Source organism: Amblyraja radiata, chromosome 28 (genome assembly GCF_010909765.2).
Source record: "Amblyraja radiata isolate CabotCenter1 chromosome 28, sAmbRad1.1.pri, whole genome shotgun sequence".
Taxonomy (NCBI): Eukaryota; Metazoa; Chordata; class Chondrichthyes; order Rajiformes; family Rajidae; genus Amblyraja; species Amblyraja radiata.
Genome location: NC_045983.1, coordinates 19,084,397 through 19,111,109, shown reverse-complemented (window position 1 = coordinate 19,111,109; position 26,713 = coordinate 19,084,397). Strand labels below are relative to the sequence as shown.

The window sequence follows — 26,713 nt, the reverse complement described above, 5'->3', positions numbered from 1 at the left end:
CCAGCAAGGGTTGGGTAGGCCTAGCAGGGGTCAGCGAGGGTGGCGTGGGCCCAGCGGGGGTGGCATGGACCCAGCGGGGGGTGGCGTGGGCCCAGCGGGGGTGGTGTGGGGGAAGATGGCTTGGGCCCCGGCGGTGGGGGGGGAGGCGAGGGTCTGGTGTTGGGGTTACAGCCGTTGGGTTCAGATTCAGCCACTCCCACCTGGGGACGGGAGAACAGAGAATTGGCCATTTCCAAAGTGGAAACGTATGATTTTTTTTTTTTTAAATCCCCGATTTTTTTTTCTTAGGGGAAAAAAAGGGCTGGGTGCGGTCGCACCCAGCGCACCTCCCCTTCGGACGGCCATGATGGTTATACTTATTTCAGTAACTGGAAAAATCTTAGCATGTTGATTTTTATGGTGTAAAACAGATTTAATTGCCATTACTGTGTTGCAATTCACTTGTCAAAATCACAATCAGTGTGGCAGAGCTTCCCGGGCATCAGTTCTGAGTCTGTGCCTCAGTTCATTTCACCCTTTGTAATTGCTTGAAACACAGATCCACAACATATTAATTAGGTTCAATAGTTCCACATCTTTCAATATCCAATCTTTTGGGAATGATGAGGCGAATTTTCCACATTTTCATCAGCGTTTTTGATCTAGCTCCTAAAATCGCCTGGATCTAAATTTTACAGTTCTTCTCCTTTGTTCTCAATTGCCTCCAACAGAAAGCATAGCCCTCTGATAGACACAGAATGCTGGAGTAACTCAGCGGGACAGGCAGCATTTCTGGAGAGAAGGAACGGGTGACGTTTCGGGTCGAGACCCTTTTCAAACTGAAAGTCACGGGAAAGGGACTTTCAGTCTGAAGAAGGGTCTCGACCCGAAACGTCACCCATTCCTTCTCTCCTGAAATGCTGCCTGTCCCGCTGTGTTACTCCAGCATTCTGTGTCTATCTTCAGTTTAAACCAGCATCTGCAGTTCCTTCCTAAGCATTGCCCTCTCCTTTATGCCATTTTTAATGTTTGAACTGCAGATAATGCAGGCCATTGAAATATTGCTCTGACAGCAAGCAAACATTTGCTAAAATTAATTCCATCCTGGGCTGTAAGCCAAAGCTCTCATCTGCCCACCTCAAAAAAGACAATGGTTGCATGCTCTGATTCCATTCTAAGTTAGTATTTCAGAAACTTTTCAATTACCATACCAAATCATTCCCTTGATAGTTTTCCTCATTTCTATTTTCAAATAAAATGCCAATCTGAAAGAATTAGTGAGGAAGTTCATCACAACGTATTGAATGAACAATTTCTCCAAGGAATTATAGCAAGAAATCAGAGCTTGGGACAATGAACCTTTCATATAGACAGCTATTTTTAGTTCTAATCCCAGATGCAAGACAAAGCAAGTGAGGCATGCAAAAGATTGGGAAAACTGGAATTAATTTACCTATCAAAAACAAGGGAAGTACATTGTTGGTTGCTTAAAATACGTATCTAGAATTATCAAACTAGCCCTTCTCATCCTATGATCTGTGTGTTCTTTACTTTGTGTTCCTTAATTTGTAGGTATTTAATGAATTGTTAAAATGAATGTATAATAAGCTATTTTATATCAAACATATTGTGAATTGAAAAGCAATGTCACAAATAGGATTTGACGGCATTAAAAGTGACATATTTAGATTTTATTCTGCCACTTTTCTTCCCAAAATCCCATACTATGTGCAGACATGTCTTTTCAAAACTAATCCCACAGCTTTTACATAGAATTTACAGCATAGACACATTAAATCCAATATAACCATACCAATATTTATGCTCCATTCAAACATCCTCCCATCCTATTACTTCTTCCTTTATCAATATTTCTTCTTATTCCTTTCTCCTTGAACACATTCACGTGCTGACATATCCATCTAACTATTAAATGCTTCAACAACATTTGCCTCAATTATTATGTTCCACCTATTCTTCGGGTACAAAAGTTTCTCCTGAAGTCCAAATGTGTTTTGCTACTGACCTTATATCTATATCCTTTGGCTTCTCACAATAAATAGAAATGTTTACCCACTAATCGTCTTCATAATTTCTTAAAGAACAGAATTCAGATCAGCCTTTAAGTGGTACGTGATTGGAAACACATTTCAAAATTCAGCACGTTAATTAACTGCAATAGCAGAGGTGTTTTTATGCAATTACACTAACTCTTAAATGTAATTTCAATCATTACCATTACTGAAATGCATATCATGTGTTGTAGGAATTCAAAACAACCTGGCTTATATTTCAAACCATTGGACATTTACTTCACTCCATTCAGTTTGAAAGTTAAAACAGTTTCCACATTTTCACCGTTCATTTTTCTCCCCCACTAACATCTACATTAAAAATAAAATATAGGCCTGCAAACTACTTTATAGCATACAAAAATATTGCATTGTTTAAATGAGAATATATTGCAATCTTTCCACAGATTTTGGAGATTTCCTAGTGTGAATAGGTGCAGAGCGCAGGAACTGTTGCTCTGCACCTATTCACACTGTAGAACTATCACTACCTAGGGATTGCCACTGTGACGGCAACAAAGGATTCATCAACGGAGGCGAGTCAGAAAACATTTGTAGAGCATTTACCTGTACCTTTATGCAGATCACCATCTGCAATCACTGTATTATTGTTCTTTGTATAACTCAAAGCATATAATGCTTATTTGTGCTTTTATTAATATAAATAAAACAGGTGTAGTATCGATGTGAACGCAAAGTATAAGAAATAAAGTGGATCAGCTCGAGGCTCAGTTAGAAATTGGCAAGTATGATGTTGTGGGAATTACAAAGACATGGCTGCAAAAGGACCAGGGCTGAGAACTGAATATTCAAGGGTATACATCCTATTGAAAAGACAGGCAGGTGGGTGGGCAGAATGGGTGGGGTAGCTCTGTTGGTGAGGAATGAAATTCAGGCCCTTGCGAGAGGTGACTTAGAATCAGGAGATGTAGAGTCAGTATGGATAGAACTGAGGAATTGTATGGATATAAAGACCCTAATGGGAGATATCTACAGGCCCTCAAACAGTAGCCTAGATATATGGCTCTAGAAATATTGGACGCATTGGTGATCATTTTCCAACGTTCTATAGATTCAGGATCAGTTCCTGTGGATTGGAGGGTAGCTAATGTTATACCACTTTTTAAGAAAGGCAGGAGAGAGAAAACAAGGAATTATAGACCAGTTAGCCTGACATCAGTGGTGGGGAAGATGCTGGAGTCAATTATAAAAGATTAAATAGCGGCACATTTGGATAGCAGTAACAGGATCGGTCTGAGTCACCATGGATTTACGAAGGGTAAATCATGCTCGACGAATCTTCTGGAATTTTTTTGAGGATGTAACTAGGAAAGTGGACAAGGGAGAGCCAGTGGATGTAGTGTACCTGGACTTTCAGAAAGCATTTGATAAGGTCCCACATAAGAGATTAGTGGGCAAAATTAGAACACATGGTATTTGGGGTAGGGTACTGACATGGATAGAAAATTGGTTGGCAGACTTGAAACAAAGAGTAGGGATTAACGGGTCCCTTTCAGAATGGCAGGCAGTGACTAGTGGGGTACCGCAAGGCTCGGTGCTAGTAAGCCATTGCTTATTTATCAATTTGCATTTTTATACAATTTTCCATCATATTTGTGGTTGCTCTGATATATTTACAAACCTCATCTAAGACTTAGCAAAAGTCTTCATATAGAATTTTGTTAATTCTTTCCCAACGGCTCTTTATCTAAACAATTATTGAAGCCTTAACGATATTAGATCTAAAGTAGCATGTTCCCTTTTGGTTCCTCAGTATACTGATCTCGCCAACATTACTGCTATTTTGTTTATTTGGTTTACCTAGCCTATACATAGATGAAAGGACCCCTATATTATTGTGTTACCTTTGCTCACCTTTCACTTCCTTATTTATACCATTGCCTACATTACAACTATGGTTTGCAATCCTTAAGACAACTGCTAAAGATGTTTTAGAAACAAAGAACTGCAGATGCTGATTAATACACAAAAGTACACAAAGTCCTGGAGTAACTCAGTGGGTTAGGCAGTATCTCTGGAGAAGATACGATATATTCAAGGGAGAGTTAGATATAACTCTTGGGGCTAACAGAATCAAGGGATACGAGGAGAAAGCAGGAACAGGGTATTGATTTTGGATGATCAAAAGAAATCAACCTAAAAATAAATTAAAAACTATAAAGAGATTGTCTAATGTTTTAATTTTCCTTCTTGGAGAGAATGTTGTTCAGGTGGTTCTCCTCACCAAGTAATACTGCAAGCCTCTGGCCTGTATATGTTTCACAAGGTTCACAGCTATCTAATTTGCATCCGATTCCAAGACAAAACGGCACCAAATTCATTAATGAGAAATCCACTCCCTGAACTTATGCAAAAGTCACGCCCACCTGGCAAACCACCTGAAAACAAAATATTTCCATTAGGCAGGGTTTGAAAGAATTTAGCATTTGAAAGCAGTGAAGCATTCATCTGTCACTCAATGGAAGGAGGGTCCCACAATGTAATTGGTGTTATAACTATTAGTTCAATTGAGGTGGAAAGCTTATAATTGACTAGTTTTACTAGTTGCTATAGATTATTTGACGATAATACAATTGACTAATTGTACTAGCTGCTTTTGATTATTGGCTCTATAAAATTGTTCCTTTAGAATTGATTTCCTCAAGAGATGGGAAATTAAAGGCTGCATTGAACATTGATGTAAAATCTGGAATTATTAAAATGGAAACCCACTTCCCTCTAGTCTGTCCTTAGGTTGGATCTACATCTCTTACTCAACTAGTGAGACCTTTCTTCCATTTATAACTTTTGCTATCTAAATTCTTATATGACATGCACCACTCGAAACCTTTATCGATCTCACCTTAATGACAACTCTTTAGTTATATAGAAGTTACCTTCCAATCAATTTTACATAAGCACATTTTAGTTAGACTTGTGGAAAAATAATGTTTTGGAGCTGCCGCCCTCAGTTTACAATATATCTCCATTGTGCAATTTTGTGGTAGATCCATTATATCCAAAGAAATAGTGATGATAACAGAAACTAGATGGATTCTGAATGTAAAGATTTACTTAATGGAAGCTGTCCTCTTGCAAATTAAAAAAAGCAAAAATCTATAGATGCAGGAAATGTGAAATAAAACAGAAAATGGTAGTTCTGATGAAAGATCATTAATCAGAACTCCCAACTTTTTTTCCTATCCACAGATACTGCATAACATACTGGGTCATCCTAGCATTTTCTATTTCACACAGTGTTTGTAAAAGCTGTTTTAGTAATATGTCACCTTTTGAAAGAATAGCTTCAAAAACGTTTGTTAAGGAGAATATGATAGAAATAATAAATATCGTTCTGATTTTCATGCACTGAATTTGGGCTTTAATATCTATTCACTGATGTGGAAAGGCAGCAGTTACCATTACAATAAATAGTCCTGTCTGCTCACCAGCATTTTCAGTATGTACTCATAAAGGGCTCTTAGGTGTTAATTAATGGATTATGGGGAGGAATTAAATGACTAGATTTGTGCAGCAAATATATAATTTGAACAACAACACATCCAATGTTATGCACCCAACCCATAAAATAAGAATTGTCTACTTTACAAAGAAAAAATGTTCTATAAAGTGCAATGAAAGTACACAGCAAAAGAAACATATAGATGGAAAACTATCAGACCTTAATTTGGCTTCAGCAAAAATTAGCAGACATTTTTGAAGTGAAAATGTATTGTCATACGTTTTAATAATATTCTTTGTAAAATTATGACACTAAAAATCCCTGTGGAACATAAACATACTATTCCCAGGATTGTATGGAGAAGTAGAAGCTGTTTGTTCATTTTCATAACATCCAAAACTTTATAAACATGCATTGATCTTGGTCCAAGAGCATTATTTTAGGATACTGCATAATGTCATCACTGTGTATCACTCTCAAATACAGCTCAGGTTTTGTTACTGAGCTTGCATCTGCTCCCAAAAGAAGATGGCCCCAAAATTATTTACAACTCTATCTCAAATGATGAGTTTAAAAAACGTTTCTCTTTCTACATTATTTTGGATCTCATGAGCAGACGTGCTCCAGATGGGGTGGACCAGAGCAGTCTGTAACATTGGCTTAAACACAACTTCCCATATCAAGGGAACATTTGAACTTGAATCCAAATATAAATAATTATCCTAACGCTTTCACTTTATGAAAATATTTCTTAATGTTGATTTTTAAGGTCATACTAATAATAGTACAAAGCAGAGTACTCTGTTGCTAATGTCAGTACATCAAATTGGTGATGTGATAATGAGCCACAGAGCAGAAAGAGCTCAGACACATATCTGCATTGCATCACCTACTAAGGATGGTCGAGAAGAGAGGGCGAGGGGGAAGGGAGTGGGTGTGCAAGATGTAGGTGAAATTACCCAACATTGCCCCTCTGATCACCCATGCAGCCATGCTATTTATGTGGATGTGGTCATCAAGCAAAAATAGAATTGCAGACACTATGTTAGTGCAAGATGTACCAATAAGATTATTATGTGCTGCAAACAGTCCAATGTGGTGTTTCCAAAGCAGAGTAAATATGTTTCATTCATTTTTGAAATAACTTGTTGTGAACCACTTTACCAGAACACATTACCATGAAACGATAGTGCAAGACCGCTGGTCAGTTTTACCGCTATCCCTCGTGGACCGGATAAATCCGGTCAAGATGGTCGTCCTACCCAAATTCCTGTATCTTTTCCAGCACGTCCCTATACTTATCACTAAAACTTTTTTTGATAAATTAGAAAGGACAATATCTAAATTTTTATGGGGTAGCAAACCGGCTAGAATCCGAAAGGCGATACTGCAGTCTCCTAAGAGTGACGGCGGTTTGGCACTTCCTGACTTTAGGCGATACTATTGGGCAGCTAACTTTCAAAAACTCCTGTATTGGATGAATGATGATTGCGACCACCTACCGACCTGGGTACACATGGAAAAGGCGAGTTCACATCTCCCGTTGCGGTCTGTCCTATGCTGCCAACTCCCCCTTCCTATAACATCTGTGGGTGCAGGCCCAATTGCGTCCCTCTCGCTCAAGATATGGAGTCAACTCAGGAAAAACTTCGGTTTACAAGGCCCTTCCATCTTGACCCCACTGCTTAAAAACCACATCTTTAAACCTTCAAGTACAGACCACGCATTCAAAACCTGGCATAGCAACGGTATCAGTAGTATCAAAAACCTATACAAGGATGGCATCTTTTCGTCTTTTGCGGAGCTCTCGTCCAACTATAGCCTCCCAAACTCCCACCTTTTTCGTTTTTTCCAGATTAGGGATTTTGTGAAGAAGACATTCCCCCATTTCCCAAATCGCCCCCCTGAAACCTGAAATCTTAGCTCTAGATCCCAACCGGAAGAAATGCATCTCTGTTTTGTATAACTTGTTAGGGTCGGTTATATTGAAACCTCATACCTCATTAAAAGCTGCGTGGGAGGGTGAGCTGAATACGAAACTAACAGACCAGCAATGGGACTCTGCCTTGGATTTGATCCATTCTTCCTCCATATGTGCCCATCATGGCCTAATCCAATGCAAAGTCCTTCACAAAGTCCACTACACAAATGCAAGATTATCTAGAATTTACCCCGCTGTTAGGGACACCTGCAACAGATGTAATCAATCTCCTGCCAACCATAGCCATATGTTTTGGTCTTGCCCTAAGCTAGCAGCCTTTTGGAGGAGTGCTTTCGACTTGATAAGCAGAGCCTACGGCCAGACTATTCCTCCAAACCCACTGTCAGCCATTTTCGGTACCCCTCCCAACACCAACCTCTCTGTTGCGGTGAAACAGGTTCTAGCTTTTACAACCTTGTTAGCCCCGGAGACTGATCTTACTTAACTGGAGGCTCACCTGTCCCCCGACACACGCCCGCTGCATTAAGGAGGTGCTTTACAATTTAAAGCTTGAAAAACTTAGGTTGTCTCTCAAAGGCTCTACCAAGACATTCCTAGATACATGGAACCCTTTTTGGAACTTGTTAACTCTCTCAACTTGTCCCCGGACTTGGAAGAGGACCGAGTGCTCTCCATCATTGTTCTGCTCTACTGCAGCTGCTCTCCCCTTAACCCATCCCCCTCCCCACACTTATTTATTTAATTACTTACTTATTTACTGTTATTAGTGACCGATTTTTTTTTTTTTTTTTTTTTTTTTTAAGTACTTTTTGTTTAGTTTATCTTACCATATTTGTGTGGATGTGTACGTATGTGAGTGTTGTTTGTCCCCGTTTGGTTCCGACCTGATTCGGGTGGGTTGAAGGTGGGTATGGGTAAGGGCTTTGAGGGTCGCCTACATACTGTTGCACAATTATGCCTTGACTGTCACTTTCTGTTATCATTGTATGTATGCAAATTGCTGTGAAATTCAAATAAAAAGATTTAAATCAAAAGATAGTGGAAGATGTATCAAAAAGTTTTCTACATGGTGCAAACAGTCCATGTTGGTGCTTCCATTGCACAGCAGCTATGTTGCATTCATCTGCCATTAACCAAAAATAACTTTAATACTAGAATTAAGAAACTGCAGATGCTGGAATAATGAGCAAAACAAAAGCTGGAGAAACCCAATGGGCCAGGCAGCATCTGTGGAGGGAATGGAGACACACATTTTGGGTTGGGACCCTTCTTCAGACTGATGGAATAGAAAGCTGGGCAAAGCCTGGCCAGTGACAGTGGATACGGGGGAGGGGGGTGATTGGCAGATAGATAGAATGTGATAAAGGCTAAAGGCAAAAAGGAGACAAAAGGGCGTCAGATAGGAAATATGTGAGGGGGATATGTGAAGCCAGAGAGAGGAATATGAATTGAATAGACTAATGAGGAGGGATATAAAGGGAAATATGGGACTCGGGGGTGGGAGATGAGCATACGGGGGATGGGGAAGGAGCAGGGTGACTAATGTGGTGGGTGATGGTGGTAGAGAAATATGTGCACACCAGGGTGGGATGGGGGAAAGAATGATCAGGGGCTATTATTTGAAATTGGGTTGCAAGGTACCAGAGCTGTATATGAGGTGCTGTTTTTCCAATTTGTGTGTGGCAATGGAGGAGGCCAAGATCGTTAAGCTAGGAAGAGGAAGGGGAGTTAAAATGGTTAGCAACAGGGAGCTCCAGTAGGCCTTGGTAGACAGAGCGGAAGAGTCACCAAGTTAATGCTTGGTCTTGCAGATGAACTGGACGCCACATGAGGATCACCTAATGCAATCGGAGAGGTTGGAAGAGGTGCACATGAACCACTGTCTCATCTGGAAGGATTGGGGTCCCTGGATGGAAATATGAGAGGAGGTGTAGGGGCAGGTGTTACATCTCCTGTAATTACAGGTGAAACTGCTTGTGGATGGATGGAGTTGTGGGTGGGAAGGCTTGAGTGAATCGAAGAGTTGTGGATGGTGTAGTGGGGATGGGAAGATGTGAACACCTTTGCTCAGTCCACCTGGGCCTACGTAATCTCCCAGTTGCTAAACACTTTAACCCGCCCACCTCCCATTCCCATACTGACCTTTCTGCCCTGGGCTTCCACTGTCAGAATTAGGCTAAAAGCAAATTGGAGGAACAGCACCCCATATTTCACTTGGGCAGTTTACAGCCCAGCTGTATAAATATTGGTTTCTCTATCTTGTTTTCCCTCTCTTGCCATCCCTTCCCCACCTTGCCCTGATTAATTTTGCTGTTTGTATGCCACAGTCAGCTTTCCCTTATCCAACAAAGAACTATTGTACATTTCCTTGATCATCGTCTGCTTTGATCTGTTCTTTCCACACCTTACATGTTCTTTGTACCCTTCCATATCTCCTTTCCCTCTCCCGTGACTCTGAAGAAGGGTCGCGACCTGAAACGTCACCCATTCCTTCACTCCAGAAATGCTGCCTGTCCCACTGAGTTACTCCAGCATTTTGTGTCTATCTTTGGTGCAAACCAGCAATTGCAGTTCCTTCTTACATAAGATGTGAATGGTGGTGGGTTCACATCCAACAGCAGAATTAGTCTGTGCACACTAACCAAATAATCAAAACGCTACCACTGACTGTTCATGACTACTGGAAGAGCAATTTGAACATGTGGAAAGATATCTATGGAGATAGCAATGGAAGTACTGTGAATTTTTCAACGTAACTTCAGCCAAAATAGCATGCTTACCTGTCAGTCACTTCGACATTTCTCACCTCCCACAAGGCTGAATAAAATGTGATTCCTGGTAAATTCTTCAGATTATTGAAAGGAAAATATCTCTCCATAGAAACAGCAGTTGTCTCGGTCATGTCCAGATATGGAACAAATTGCCGGCCATAAGCATCTAGCAAAATGGACTCCATTAAGGACAAATATGATTGTTTTGAATAGACACAATGAATGAATTTGATTCTTTGATCAAAGTTAATTGCACATTGTTAACCATTTCTTTGATAAAACTATACAGAAGGACACAAAAAGACAACCAATCGTTACAGATGGATCAAGCAACAATCATTTTGATGGTGTTAACAATGAGGTTGTCAGTGCTTTCAAATTGTGTGGTGACTAAACATAAAAATTATAATAACATTCTGCTCAAACTAATCAGGTAAGTAGCATTGAAGCAAGTTCTATGCACAGCTAGTACAGAGTACTAAACCCAGAATTAGGTACTTGGAGAGTTAATCTAACAGGAACATGGCAGGGCACCCCAGACCCATAGAATGAACATCCTGTTGCTCCAGGGTGTTTCCTGCATTGTAAACAAACATTGGTGCAGGAAGCTGAGGAACTCCGAAGATTGAGCAAAAACTAACGACATTACGGTGCATCCTGAGAGTGAGGGCTTCACGGATAGCCTACAACACAAGAAGCGCAGGCAAGAGACTGGTTAGCTTCCAGACAGACAAAAAGAGCAGCAGATACTTGAGGAAATCCAGGAGGCTATCATGTTTTCTAACTAATATTTGGTTCTGGTGGGGGAAGGAGAGCCCCTGGAGAGTGCAGCTGCTGTTCGGAATATACTGTCAAGGCAGGTTCAGTTGCACAGGGTGGAAAGGAAAAAGGTCAAGTAAGCAAACACTTCTGCAAATAACAGGCGGGGTACCAGATGGTTAGTTCCCTCCCTGTTCAGCAGTTCAACCCATACAGAGTCAAAAGCCACTGTTGGGAATGTACTATGGATTTCAAAATTATCCAAGGAAGATAAAGAAACAAATCTGAAGGCAGATTTCTGACGTACAAAAAACAAGGTGATTAGCACTAATGGATTTCAATTGTTCTAATTTTATTGAGATATAGTCAGTGTCAAAGATAAAGAGGGCAAAGAATTTGTAAATGGCGTTGGAGAGATTTTGTTTTGTCCAGTGAGTAACAATTCTTGGAGATGCAATTCTAGATTTAGTTTTAAGGAACGCATCTGGACAGATGGCAGGAATGTCAGTAGGGAACATTTTTGTGATAGTGATGAAAATTCAATTATATTTAGCATTGTCGTGGAAGAGAACAAAGATAAAATATTATAGGTTCTAAAGTGGGGAGAGGCCAATATTTCTATGGTGAAGTGACAGTAAAAGTGGACTTGAAACAGCAGCTTGAAGGTAAATAAGTCAGTGCTTTGGGAGGCAATTAAGAAAATTGAAGGTTCAAGGTAGACGTTCCCACAGAGATAAATAGCGAGATAATTAAAACTGGAGTCGTTTGGATGACACGTTTTTAAAAAACTGGGAAGCTTCTGCGAGACGTTGAGAACTCAGTATATCTGGAAGACTACGGTCACCATATTAAAATAAGTGAGTGGATTGGAAAAAGTACAGAGGGTATTTACCAGGATGCTACCAGGACTAGACGATTGGAGCCATACGAAGAGATTGGATACGCTGGGGACATCTTTTTTTAGAACAGAGATAGCAGAGGAGAGTTAATTGAGGTATATGAAATTATACAGGAAAAATTATTTCACTTAGCAAAATTGAGAGGGCTTAGATTTAAAATAATTGATGGAAGAATTCCAGGGGAGATGAGAAAACAGGTTTTTACACAAAAGCTGTAGGGGTCTGGAAATCACTGCCAGAAAGGAAAGCAAAAAGCTATACCAAATCCAAATGCTACTTGAATGTGTGCTTGAAGAAACACAATCTACACGGGCCTGGGCCAAATACTGAAAGGTGAGTTTAGCTTTGCTCAGTGACTTGCATCAAAGTAGCTTTGTTCAGTGACTTGCATATAATAAATTGTGTCTTAACTTTTGTGTCTTAACTTTTTTATGAACCAATGATTCTATTGATGATCTGAATGTCCTAATGTGGATTTAGGGAATAGTAAAATCAGGTTCAGGAAACTGCTGGTAGAACTCAGCGAGTTAAGGGCCTGTACCACTATACGAGTTTACCCAAGAGCTCTCCCAAGTAAAAAAAAAAATCAGACTCGTGGTAAGTACGTAGAATGTACGTAGCGGGTACGTCGGAGCTCGGGACGTCTCTTAGCGGCTCGTAACGCTAACGGCAGGTACTTAGGAAACGCGGTAAGCTCGTGAAGTTTTTTCAACATGTTGAAAAATGTCCACGAGAGCCCCGAGAACCTACGAGCGTCTATTACCGTAATTCTCCGAGTTCGAATCAGGGGAAACTCGGGAGAACTCTTGAATTACCTCGTACAATGGGACAGGCCCTTAAGGCAGCATCTCTGAAAGGATCTGTGGAAGAATGAACTGACATGGTTTTGTGTCGGTACAGTGAGAGAGTAGGTATGTTGCAAAGCCTACCTGAAGCGTCTTTGAAAATCTGTCGCTGCGGGTGTGCGCGATTTTGGCGCCGTTTAGAGGGGGCGGGTTTAAAACGCGATTTACTCTAGGCTGTTCAAATCGAAGATGTTCAGCCTAGTTAATTATTAACGAAAAATCGCTGGAAGACCCCGTCGCAAAAGCTATTATTAGGTTTAAAGGCCTTGAATAATAGTTATAGTAGTTTAAAAATCAATCTCTAAACCCGCGACCGCCAGCAACCGCAGGGTCTCATAAAGCAAAAAGCTGAAGGTAGGTTGTATATTTTTACATTAAAAAGGGCTTCTAAAGATCCCTTTATACAAAGTTTAATATTGCGAGTAGCTCATTTTGGCCCATTATATCGCGCAGTATTTTTCTGGGCATTTGGGGCACAAATCTACCGCAATGTGAACGTTCTAAACCAGCGCGTTCCACAGGGACCCACTGGAAAGCTGATTTAAATGGGCATTTATTTACAGCAATTGAACACTGAATTCCTTCCATTTGGCCTATAAATTAATGTAAATGAGATTTAAAAATCATGTTTTATTGTGAATTATTTGTGAATATTATTTGGACATTTAGGCTATTTAAAAATGTTAATCATTTATTAAGAAATGGATAGATGTTTAGATCTAGTAATTGAAGTCTGAAATTAGCTACAATTAGGTAACTAACTAATTATATGCTTTAATTTCAGGTCATCCAAGTAAGATTATTTTATATTTGTTTCAGAATGCTTCAATCTATGATAACTGAAAATTTCATTCAGTTCTCTTAATTTTTAAGAAAGTTATGGGCTTTTGACTGTTCACGATCACAACTTTTTTGTTATGTCCATAGAAAATCAATAGGGAACAAGATGCTAATTTCCGAGTATGAAAATGGCCATAGCTTTTTAAATACTTGAGATATGAAAGTGAATTAGGTGTCAAATTAAACTTATTTTTATGCTTTATCTGATGGGATAAATTACAGACTTGATTTTTAAAATCTCAAAATGTTGTAACATTGCTAGAGAGAGCTAGCAGAAAGAGGCGAATGGAAGGGATGGGGCAAAATCTAGCAAGCAATAGGAGGGAATAAAAAGACACGGAGAGCTATAGTAACTCCGTGGGTTAGGCAGCATCCCTAGAGAACATGGATAGAAATGATCAGGATGAAAGGTCCCGACCCAAAATGTCACCTATGTTCTCCAGAAATGCAGACTGACCCACTCAGTTGCTCCAGCGCTTATTTTGTAAACCAGCATTTGCAGCTTCTTGTATCCGCAAGGGACAGGTAGATCCTGGTGAGGAAGACTTGATTGGCAGATGAGTCAGTGGGAGAGAGAGGGGTGGAGCTACTGACCAAAGCTGGAGATGGAGAAGACAAGTGGGTGCAAATAGGGGGATTTTATAAGAAGGAAGACAGGGAGTTAAATGTAGAATCAGAGGAAGGGATAGTGGGTAGTAGCAAATGGGTGATGGGAAGGGGAGTGGAATGGGAAACCCTGATAGGGCGGGCTGGGAAAAGAGCAGAAAGAGAACGAAACAAGCTTTTTTTTGGGGGGGGGGAGAGAAAAAGTGGACAGAAAGGTGTGTGTGTTGGCAACAGGGAATGCGGGGATACCTGAATTTGGTGAATTTAGTATTAATGCCATTGGATTGTAGCTGCCCCAGTAGAATAAGAGATCCTGTTTTTCCTGCTGGAGTGGCCTCTCTCTGGTAATGGAGATGGGTAAGCACAGACAGGTCAGTGTGGAAATGGGAAGGGCAAGTAGATTACTCACAATTTTATAACAAGCGAGAGAAATTTAACAGAGACATGAATCAAAATATACATTTCAAAATGTCAAGACAGCAGACAAAGATACGATTTTAAAAATCAGTTGAGGACGAGAAGAGTATCCTGAAAGAACAATTTTCTCATATCCCCAGTCTCGGGTGTACTAAAAAAACAAGCCATGGTGCGAATGAAGCTTTCAAGCGGGGACTTGAACCACTATGCAAATAACATCGGAACATGCTTCAATACACATTTATAACACCAAATACAGCCCGGACCAAATCTTTCTTCGTGTCTCATAATATGTATTGCTATCTTATGATGGATTATAAAACGCACAAATATTTACCCATTTCCATGAAGTGTTAATTTATCAAATCAGAAAAAGGCACATTCACCCCTAGTACATAAGATAATTGTGATTTTGAGAACTAAGGATAAACCAAAACACTGGAATTTGTCAGAATATAATATTAGACCCATATTCAAGATTAATTGAGCAAAGTAATAAAGGATACAAAGAACTCCTGCTCCGATTCCACAAATGTTACCCAAGATTGATGACTCCGGTATAAAAAGTGAAAGGGCCAGTAAAATGAATGGGAGATAAATCACCTTGATGGTTGTTATAAATACCACAGATTTCATAGGGGACAGAGATACAGACATCCCCACAAAGGAGAAAACAACCACAGTGAATCCCTGAATTCCTTTTAGGTTTTCCAGTCCAAAAAGTATTGAACCAATCATAAGATAGATGATTCCAGCAAGAATTGCAAGTAAGAGTGTGAGGTATGCAAATTTTACAGTTCCAACGTCCCTCTCCATGGCACCGCCAAAATACCACAGCATGAGAACGTTACATACGAGTGCACTCATACTTTTATGGATGAACATGTAACTCAGCACTTTGTACACTATGATTAAAAGAAACATATGTTATTACTCATGCATAAGAATACAGTATACATAACAATTGAGGGCAACAATTACTTACATTTTCTCTACATTCTCAAATGTGAGCAATTTATCGCATGCAATCCTTTAGTCAAGTCAAGTCAAGTTTATTTGTCACATACACATACGAGATGTGCAGTGAAATGAAAGTGGCAATGCTCACGGACTTTTGTGCAAAAGACAAACAACCAAACAAACTATAAACACAATCATAACACACATATTCGCACACATCTCCCAAACACATTTAATTTGGAAATGTGCGTTGGCATTCAGTTATAGAAAGGGAATATATACACATGATATTTTTATGGACTTTCAAAGTGATTTTTACAAGGACTCAATAAATTGGCTAATTTAGATTTTGCAGAATGCAAGGCCAATTAATAAAGGGTAGGGTAGCAGAGTGTTTTAAGTTCTTTGTCTGCACCAGAGTTCATAATGCATGAATCTTACCATGGCCGATATTTTTAAATGCAAGTAATTACATTAAAATGTGCAATTAAATAAGAAAGATAAAATTCACAAACATTAAGTATAAAACCACTAGGCAGTCATAAAATTGTTTAAGAAGAAACTGCAGATGCTGGAAAATCGAAGGTACACAAAAATGCTGGAGAAACTCAGCAGGTGCAGCAGCATCTATGGAGCGAAGGAAATAGGCAACGTTTCGGGCCAAAACCCTTCTTCAGACGGGTCATATAATTGTGCTTTGTTCACTACTATCCTTTAGCAAAGGTACTATCTTTACCTGATGTAGACTACTTCACCTCAGACCCACCAATAACATTAATTCCTATCCCGACTCCAGGCCGCTCCCGACGCGACTCGACCGCCCGCAGACTCCGGGCCCCAACTCTGGCCCGCATCGCCTGCCCGAGTCCCGCGACGCCATCTTGGCCACTAGGAGCGACTTCCATACTCACCGGGACGCCGCCTTCACCGACCTCCACATCGATGCCGCCGCCGACCCTCACCTGCCTACCGATGACGCCCAGCCTCGCAGCTTCTACGGTAACTTGGACCCCCTCCCCATCGCTGATTCCTCCGACTGCAACTCTGGCCCGCATCGCCTGCCCGAGTCCCGCGACGCAATCTTGGCCACTAGGAGCTTGGCCACTAGGCCACTAGGCCATGTTGGGGGAGACCGGGGCTCCCCCAACATGGCCGCCGCAACGCACACGATTCATCTCGCCGCCGACCTTCCGCCCACCGGGACCACCCACGCTTCGCCCGCGGACCCCGACTCAACCACCACTGGACTCCGACCATCGGGTCCGGTGACCCGCGCCACTGGACTCCATCGGGTCCGTTGACCCGCGCCACTGGACTCCGACCATTGGGTCCGGTGACCCGCGCCACTCCACCCCCCTCCAGCAACCCACAGCCGTCGCCTTACCTGGAGCCTGGACTCTGCACTGGGCCTGGAGCCTCCACGCTGCTTACTCCCACTCTCCTGGACTTAACTCCACCGCGCCCATCTGCCCAGCCTTGCTAACCTCAGTGGCTGCTCCACTGACCCTCCCCCATCCCCCCCCAACCATGTCACCCCCGCTCTTCCCCACCCACATTACAGCCCTCTCTCCCCCCCCACCCCCTGACCACCCACCACTCCTCCAACACCCACAACCCCCCCCCCCCCCCCCCCCCACACATCGCCCCGTCCCCAGTCCACCCACCGGCATTCCTCTGGCCCCAACTCCCACCCTTGCAGGGTGTTCACCATCCCCCCCGACCTCCCCCTCTCCCACACCCAACGGTCTGTCCTCAGCAGAGGTCTTACCTTTGTCCCCCTCCGTCCCCATCTCAATGAGTTCCGCGCCCACCATGACTTGGAGCGCTTCTACCGTCATCCCCGCCTCACAGCGCACTTCCTTGGGAAGGAGTCCTCGCCCCCCAATGATGACCCTTTTTCCCGTCTCCAACGCACCCCCTCCTCGTGGAACCCCTCTCATAATGTCCCGGCTGGAACTCTTTATCCAGAACTGCCGCCGCGACGTCAACCGCCTCAACTTCTCCACTCCCCTGTCTCACTCTAATCTTTCCCCCTCTGAACGCACTGCCATTGAATCACTCCGCAAAAACCCAGATTGGGTCATCAAATCAGCCGACAAGGGAGGGGCCGTGGTAGTCTGGCGCGTCGATCTCTACAAAGCTGAGGCCACGTGCCAACTCTCGGACACCTCCTCCTACTTACCCTTGGACCATGACCCCACTGACGAGCACCAGGCCACTATTTCTAGCACCATCACCGACTTCATCAATTCCCACGCCCTGCCCGACCAAGCTTCCAACCTCATCGTTCCCCAGCCCCGCACGGCCCGTTTTTACCTTCTCCCCAAAATCCACAAACCCGGCTCTCCCGGCAGACCCATTGTCTCTGCGTGTTCGTGCCCCACCGAACTCATCTCCACATACCTGGACTCCATCCTATCCCCCTTGGTCAAATCCCTTCCCACCTATGTTCTAGACACCTCAGACGCTCTCCGCCGCCTCCACGCATTCCACTCTCTGGGCCCTCACCCCCTCATCTTCACCATGGATGTCCGGTCACTCTACACCTCCATCCCCCACCAGGATGGCCTTGGAGCCCTCCGGTTCTTCCTCGACCAGAGGAGCAACCTATACCCAGCCACTGACACTCTCCTCCGCTTAGCGGAGTTGGTCCTCACCCTCAACAACTTTACATTTGACTCCTCCCATTTCCTCCAAACACAAGGCGTAGCTATGGGCACACGCATGGGCCCCAGCTACGCCTGCCTCTTTGTCGGGTACGTTGAACAATCCTTGTTCGAGACGTACCAGGGCCCCATCCCCGACCTCTACCTCCGTTACATTGACGACTGCTTTGGGGCCACCTCCTGCACCTACACACAACTGACTGACTTCATCCACTTCACCACCAACTTCCATCCGGCACTCCAATACACCTGGACCATTTCCGACACTTCCCTACCATTCCTTGACCTCACCATCTCCATCGCAGGGGACAGACTCCTGACCGACATACATTACAAACCCACTGACTCACATGGCTATCTGGACTACACGTCTTCCCACCCTGCCCCCTGTAAAGACTCCACCCCCTACTCCCAATTCCTCCGCCTACGCCGCATCTGTTCCCAGGATGAGACATTCCATACCAGGGCATCGGAAATGTCCTCGTTCTTCAGGGAACGGGGATTCCCCTCCGCCACCATAGATGAAGCCCACACCAGGGTCTCATCCATACCCCGTAACACTGCTCTCTCTCCCCATCCCCGCACCCGCAACAAGGGCAGAGTCCCTCTGGTCCTCACCTTTCACCCCACCAGCCGGCAAATACAACACATAATCCTCCGCCATTTCCGCCACCTCCAACGTGACCCCACCACTCGCCACATCTTCCCATCTCCCCCCATGTCTGCCTTCCGCAAAGACCGCTCCCTCCGCAACCCCCTCGTCAATTCTTCCCTTCCCTCCCGCACCACCCCCTCCCCGGGCATTTTCCGTTGCAACCGCAAGAAATGCAACACCTGTCCCTTCACCTCCCCCCTCGACTCCGTTCAAGGACCCAAGCAGTCGTTCCAGGTGCGACAAAGGTTCACCTGTATCTCCTCCAACCTCATCTTCTGCATCCGCTGCTCTAGATGTCAGCTGATTTACATCGGGGAGACTAAGCGCAGGTTGGGCGATCGTTTCGCCGAACACCTCCGCTCAGTCCGCAATAACCAACCTGACCTCCCGGTGGCTCAGCACTTCAACTCCCCCTCCCATTCCCAATCCGACCTCTCTGTCCTGGGTCTCCTCCATTGCCAGAGTGAGCAACAGCGGAAATTGGAGGAACAGCACCTCATATTCCGTCTGGGGACCTTGCGTCCGGATGGCATTAACATTGAATTCTCCCAATTTTGCTAGTCCTTGCTGTCTCCTCCCCTTCCTCAACCTTCTAGCTGTCTCCTCCCATCCGCCCGCCCTCGGGCTCCTCCTCCTCCCCTTTTCCTTCCTTCTCCCCCCCACCCCCCATCAGTCTGAAGAAGGGTTTCGGCCCGAAACGTCGCCTATTTCCTTCGCTCCATAGATGCTGCTGCACCCGCTGAGTTTCTCCAGCAATTTTGTGTACCTTCTTAATTCCTAACTGTTCTCTTTAAATTTAGGGGCAATGAGGGATGGACGATAAATGTTTTTTACTAAACTAGTAAATAAAGTATTAATATGGTATGATAAAGTGAGTGGAGATGGGAAAGTAGGGGGTAGATGCCTAGAGGCAGGTAATGCCAGAAAAGAGCACTAATTACGGTTACTCCAATTACAACAGTTACTTCAATTAGTTACTCCCATAATTAGTTACTTCAATTACATCCCAGTTATAATTTTATTTTGTTTACATGTTAAAGAATAACGTAAATTAGTCAATTAACCAGCTGAATTTAAAGGGAGCAGGTAATACAAAATCAATCCTGTTCATAGATCCAGCAGAAAGCCTACTCACATTCCCAACTCCTTTGCTGGTGTTCAAAACCTATCTCAGCTCTGGTCACACACCCCACTTGCACTCCGGTTACCCCAGCTCACATTCCGGACTAACATATACACAGAGAGCGAGAGAGAGAGAGCGAGCGAGAGAGCGAGAAAAACTATTTCTGCTGACTGGTAATTAGAATGGAAGTACGGTTTATATATTGGCCAGAACTTTTAATAAGGGGTGTAATTAGAAAACATTTCTTCACACAAAGGATGATAGCTTATTGCTCTTCAAAGAAAGGCAATTGGTTTTGTTAATTGCTAATTTTAAATATAAAATTGAAAGGACTTTTCATAACCAAAAGTGAATGATAATGATATGGAATAACGTCAGAAATTGCTGGTGTCGCGGGTTATGAAAAAGGTTCTCAAAGTATGGAATAGTATATAAATCAGTACAGAAATGGGCAGAGAAATGGCAGATGGGGTTTTATCTGAGGAAGTGTGAAATCATAGAGTCATACAGTGTGGAAACAGGCCCTTCGACCCAACTTGCCAACATGTCGCAGCTACACTAGTCCGACCTGCCTGCACTTGGTCCATATCCCTCCAAACTTGTCCTATTCATGTACCTGTCTAACTGTTTCTTAAACATTTGGATAGTCCCAGCCTAAACTACCCACCTCTGACAGCTTGTTCCATACACCCACCACCCACTGTGTGAAAAAGTTACCCCTCAGATTCTTATTAAATCTTTTCCCTTTCACCTTGAACCTATGTCTCTCTGGTCCTCAATTCCCCTACTCTGGGCAAGAGATTCTGTGCATCTACCTGATCTCATGATTTTATTCACTCTATAAGATCACTCTCATCCTCCTGCTCTCAAAGGAATAGAGATCCAGCATACTCAACCTCTCCCTATAACTCAGACACTCTAGTTTGGACAACATCCTCGTAAATCTTCTCTGAACCCTTTCAAGCTTGACAATATCTTTCCTATAACATGGTGCCCAGAACTGAACACAATACGCTAAATGCGGTCTCACCAACGTCTTATACAAGTGCAACACAACTTCCCAACTTCTATACTCAATACTCTGAATGATGAAGGCCAATGTGCCAAAGCCTTTTTGACCACCTTATCTACCTGCGACTCGACCTTTAAGGAACCTGCACATAGATCTAGAGGTGTTATACTTTGGGAGGTCAAATGTAAGGGGAAAGTATACAATTAATGGCATAAACATTAACAGAATTAATGCACAGAGGGATCTTGGGATCCAAGTTCAAAAACTCCCTGAAAGTGATAACACAAGTAGGAAGAGTGGTAAAAAAAAAAAGCATATGGTATGCCTTCATTGGTTGAGCATTGAGTCAGGAAGTCACGAGGCATCTTTATAGAACATTGGTTAGAATATAGACCCATTACAGGAAGGATGTGGAGTGTTTGGAAAGGGTGCAGAGATGCTTTGCCAGGATTATGCCTAAAGATGTGCGAGGAAAGTTTTTTATTACATTTTTTTTTTTTAACGACACAGAAGGTGGCAACTGCCTGGAGCGCGCTGCCAGGAGTGGTGCTTGAGGCAGATACATTAGTGCCATTTAAGAGACTTTTGGATAGTCATGCGTATATGCAGGGAAGGGAGAGAGATGGCTTCTATGGAGGCATCATGTTTGGCACAAACATTGTGGGCCGAGCGCCTGTTATTATGTAGTACTGTTCCACGTTCTACCTCATTAAATAGCAGAATCGTTTCTGGAGATTAAATGGCCAGCAATAGTTCCTTTGGAAGCATTTTAGACAAGTCTCTTCCAGTTCTCTTCCATCATGCACATACACCTGCTTTGCAGCATAGTTTTAGAAAATGAGTTGATGCCAAAAACAGGTTATCTCCTTCTGTGTTCACTGAAGCCAACTGCTAAATATATATTTTATCCTGACAAAACTGAAGTATGAAGTTTTAACCATGCTTTGTGGCTTAGACCCATATCAAGTGGTGAAATTACCCATTGAACAACATAACTGAAGAAAATGCCGTAATAACAGTTTTCTAAATTGAATTTAAACTTACAAATAGAACACTTGCATGTACTACCGCCACTTGAACTAAGATAATAACAATGAATCTACAACAAGAACACGATGTTTAGTTAAGACCACTGAAATATTCCATCTCAGGGGCAGTATAATTAGTTGCCCTCTTTATATATAGGCCACATCCTTTTAATCCTAAGGAGCAAGAAAAGGGTGAACAACTGCAAAATATGCCCTGTGCAAATACCAGTTTCAAATGGAACCTAAATTGTAGATGACTTTTGGCTTACTAAAATACTCTTATCTGCAGCAATTAACACAAAAAAAATGAAAAGCCGTGTCTATACAATTTTGTCCATCCATAACACGTAGCTTGAAATACACTTTTCAGCAATGAAGTGAAACAGGTCCCAATATTTAAATGCTGCTGGTCTGCCAATCCCACAAGCAGACTGGCATTCATTATGCAAGTTCTCATTCAAGCAAAATTCATCTATCTTATAAAAAATTGCTGAAGATACTCAGATCAGGCAATATCTATGGAGAGCGAAAGCGAGTCAACATTTCAGATTGATGACCTTAGTCAGAACTGATGAAGATTCTAATGGAAGGTAGACAAAAATGCTGGAGAAACTCAGCGGGTGAGGCAGCATCTATGGAGCGAAGGAATAGGTGATGTTTCGGGTCAAGACCCTTCTTCAGACTTCTTTCTTAAACAAGATTCTAATGGAAGGTAATCAACCTGAAGCATTAATTCTGTTTCCCCATCACAGATGCTGTCTGACATACTGGGTATTTCCAACATTTTGTTTTTAAATTCAGGTTTGATGCAGCTGGAGTTTTCTTTTGCCTCTTCAAAATGTATCAGTCCACTGCTGGGAACAGTAAACCCTCGTCATGACAGACCATTGATGGGGGGAAATGGTATTTGTTATTGCCAGTTGTCCAGAATAAACGAGTATGGGATTACCCAGTAACAGAATATCATGATGTGTAGGAAAAAACTGCAGATGCTGGTTTAAATCGAAAGTAGACACAAAATGAAACACCTCACATTTATCTGTATTAAATTCCCTCAACCATTCCTCAGCCCACCTGACCAATCGATCCAGGTCAGGTAGCATCTCTGGAGCGAAGAATGGGTTGGAGAGAACGAATGGGTGACATTTCAGGGCGAGACCCTTCTTCAGACTCTCAACAGAATATCATTATGTGCGTAGTAGAAACAAAGAACTGCAGATGCTGGTTAATATTCAAAAGGAAACAAAGTGGCATACATGGCAAGATTAGCAAGTTTGCTGATGATGCAAAAGTGGGTGGTTTTGCAGATAGTGAAAATGGTTGTGAAAAATTGCTGCAGGATCGATTGGTAAGGTGGGCCGAGGAATGGTTGAGGGAATTTAATACAGAGAAATGTGAGATGTTGCATTTTGAGAAGTCGAACATGGGCAGGATCTGCACAGTGAATGGTAGAGCTCTGGAGTGTTGTAGAGCAGAGGGATCTAGGAGTGCAGGTTCATGATTCATTGAAGGTGGAGTCGCAGGTAGATGGGGTGGTTAAAAAGGCTTTTGGCACGTTGGCCTTCATCAGTCATTAGTATTTAGTATAAAAGTTGGGAGGTCATGCTGCAGTTGTATAAGACAATGGTGTAGCTGCATTTAGAGTATTGTGTTCACTTCAGTTCAGTTCCGCTTTGGGACCATGTTATAGGAAAGATGTTGACAAGCTGCAAAGGGTACAGAGAAGATTTAAGAAGATGTTGCCAGGACTAGAGGGTCTAAGCTACAGGGAGAGGTTGAGTAGGCTGGGACTCCATTCCTTGCAGCATAAGAGGATGAGGGGTGATCTTATAGAGGTCTATAAAATCATGAGAGGAATAGATCGATCGAATGGATGCACAGAGTCCCTTGCCCAGAGTACGTGAATCAAGGACCAGAGGGCGTAGGTTTAAGGTGAAGGGAAATTATTTAATAGGAATAAGAGGGGTAACCTTTTCACACAAAAGGTGGTGGGTGTATGGAACAAGCTGCCAGAGGAGGCAGCAACTATCCCAATGTTTAGGAAACAGTTGGACAGGTACATGGATAGGACAGTTTGGAGGGATATGGACCAAACATGGGCAGGTGGGACTAGTGTAGTGAGGACATGTTGGCCGGTGTGGTCAAGTTGGGCCAAAGGGCCTGTTTCCACACTGTATCACTCTATGACTGCTGGAGTAACTTGCAGGTCAGGCAGCGTCTCTGGAGAACATTGATAGGGACGTTTTGGGTCAAGGCCCTTCTTCAGACTCAGTCTGGAGCTAGACCTGGAATCCAGGAGAGTTGAGGTGCGGATTGGTGGAGTAATACCTGTCCTACCCTGTGCCACCATGTCCACAGCCCTGCTCGGATGGATTTTATTCTATCTCACCTGCAGCAGCCAGTGTGCAGGTAAGGGTCGGAAGTGGCAGCAGGTGAAGCCTGGAAGCAACTGAGGAAGCTGTGTTGGACAAGGAAGCACCAGGGTGGAGGTGTGCGACGGGGCAGGCATTGGCATCCCAGCCTGTAAGTGGCAGGGGAGGTTGGGGATGGTGTTGACAGCCCGGCCCGGAAGCGGCCACGGAAGTGGTGTAGGCTGGGAATGGCATCTACAGCCCGACCTGGAAATGGTCAGGGAGACAGTGCAGAACAGGGATAGCTTCAGCTGCCTGGCCAGGCTGCGGTCAGTATGTCTATCCGCTATCTGTTATAAAGAGTTCCGTAATAATATGGGTTTACTGCATTTTCCATTATAACAGCATATTGGGTATACATCTAATATATCCAATATAACTGTATATTAGTAATTAGAATAGAAAACTCTAAATAGCCTCATGCTCAAGCCCAAACACTTTTCCTGATTGTCACTCAATCTTGGTGCCCAAATCACACTGCCCAGGACCAGCACATAGGCAATTGCAACACTCAGATGCCCATTACTTTGCTAATCCCACTGCCCAGGCCCAGTGTCTTGATAATCGCAGCACCCAGATATCCAGTGCTTTGATAAAATAGCAAGGCCTAGTGTCTTGGTACCCACACTGATCAGGCCTAGCCTTGTGTTTGAGGTTTTTTTGCGTGTGGGGTCTCTTGGACGTAGCTAGGGAGGGATCGGACCAGGGGGCTAGGATGGAGCAGAGGTATGTGGAAGGGTCTCGACCCGAAAAGTCGCCAATTCCTTCTCTCCATAGATGCTGTCTTACCCGCTGAGTTACTCCAGATTTATGTCTACCTAGCCAATACCTTGTTGATCACGCAGCCGGAGATCTTTCCCTTACCTTGCAAGCGGCTATGGAAGCTGCCAAGAATAAAGGTCTGTTCGTCCAGGACCTTGTACCTGCAGGTGAAATAGAATAAAATCCATCCGAGCAAGGCTGTGGACACGGTGGCACAGGGAAGGACTGGTATGAGCGACTTCATCATCTGTACCAAGCTGGGCGCTTCGCTGCGGTCGTCCTCGAGCAGCTCCTGCTCCCGGTCCCGGTCCCGTTCCCTTCTGCCAGCCATAATGTTAAAGGCGGACCAGGAAGCGGATAACCTGGTCGTCTTGGGTGAAAAGAAGGGCACGGATTCTCGGTTCCCCCGACGAGACAAACACAAACTTCCGACCAACGTCCCGCCAGCTCGGCCTCAAACCGCGCAGCACCACGGCCCACAGTGACGCATGGTCGGCAGAGCGCCTGCGCGCCCGCCTACTGCACAGCGCGTCGCCATGGAGACGGGCCGCGGTACCAGGCCTGCTCGCCACCAAGCAGCACAAATACTTCCTGTTTCAATCAGGCCCAATGTAATTTTATTCAATTTTCAACCGGCATGTCGTTTTTGAATGCATATTTTGTTTCTGGAAACTCTCAGCAAGCCATTTAGCACACATTGAAGGATAATCCGAGTTATTGTTTCCTTCTCCACGCGTGCTGCCTAAACTACGGTCAATTTCCAAGATATTCTATTTCCTACATTTTTTTAAAGATTTCCAGCATCTGTGTTTTTTTCATCTTTTTTTTGTTTCTACTGTTCTCCACATATTACTTTCAAATCCTGTGGCTTTGAGGCTAGTTAATTTTTTTGTCCTCCTGATATGCATGTGTATATAATGAGCTGTGGTATTGATGGTAGAGGGAATACACGATGAAAGGATTAGATATATGGTGTATCTTCTTATTATGCTTGTTCCTGCCTTTTCCATGGAGCTTTCAAGTTAGTTAATAACATAACATTTCAAAACAATCCTCATCATTATAATCTCATTCCCCTTTTGGACATTTCCATTAAATAGTTTTCCTCCAGCTTTTCAAAATACAACCATGACCATAATCCACCATATGACACAAACTCTACTTACTTTTGTGTTCCTTTGCCAATTATCTAAACTGCATTATTTGGTGGCCATCTCATGCCAATAGACAGTTTGCCCTGTTATCCAAGTCCTTCATAATTTGTAAAATTCCTCTTTAGACATTTCTATTCTAAGAGGAGTATGATTTTATTTTCGCTGTTCCTGTCACATTCAAATTACCTCATCTTTGTTTGCATTCTAATTAATTATTTATTGTTGTTTATGGAAGAAAAATGCACCATTCTGATAAAGGGTGAATCAGAAGATTTTACTTTAACAAAGACCTGATGCCAGTGTGAAAATAATTCTTGGTGTTTGCCATCTCATGATCAATGTGCTTAAC

At 43.1% G+C, this 26,713-nt stretch overlaps 1 protein-coding gene across 2 annotated transcripts in view; it reads right to left on the bottom strand.

The window, feature by feature from the left end:
- rhbdd2 (rhomboid domain containing 2) overlaps nt 1-25,683 on the bottom strand; it is a 40,753-nt gene extending 15,070 nt beyond the window's left edge. The window contains exons 1-4 of one of the 2 annotated variants that reach the window (XM_033045977.1): nt 25,313-25,683; nt 15,100-15,498; nt 10,237-10,393; nt 4,297-4,450 (exon numbers count right to left, since the gene is read on the bottom strand). In XM_033045977.1, the coding sequence (XP_032901868.1) occupies nt 4,429-4,450; nt 10,237-10,393; nt 15,100-15,498; nt 25,313-25,541 (807 nt within the window). In that variant the 5' untranslated portion in view covers nt 25,542-25,683 and the 3' untranslated portion in view covers nt 4,297-4,428. The remainder of the gene's footprint in view (nt 1-4,296; nt 4,451-10,236; nt 10,394-15,099; nt 15,499-25,312) is intronic. The other variant, XM_033045976.1, reaches the window with a different exon arrangement.
- Nucleotides 25,684-26,713: the final 1,030 nt, after the last annotated feature.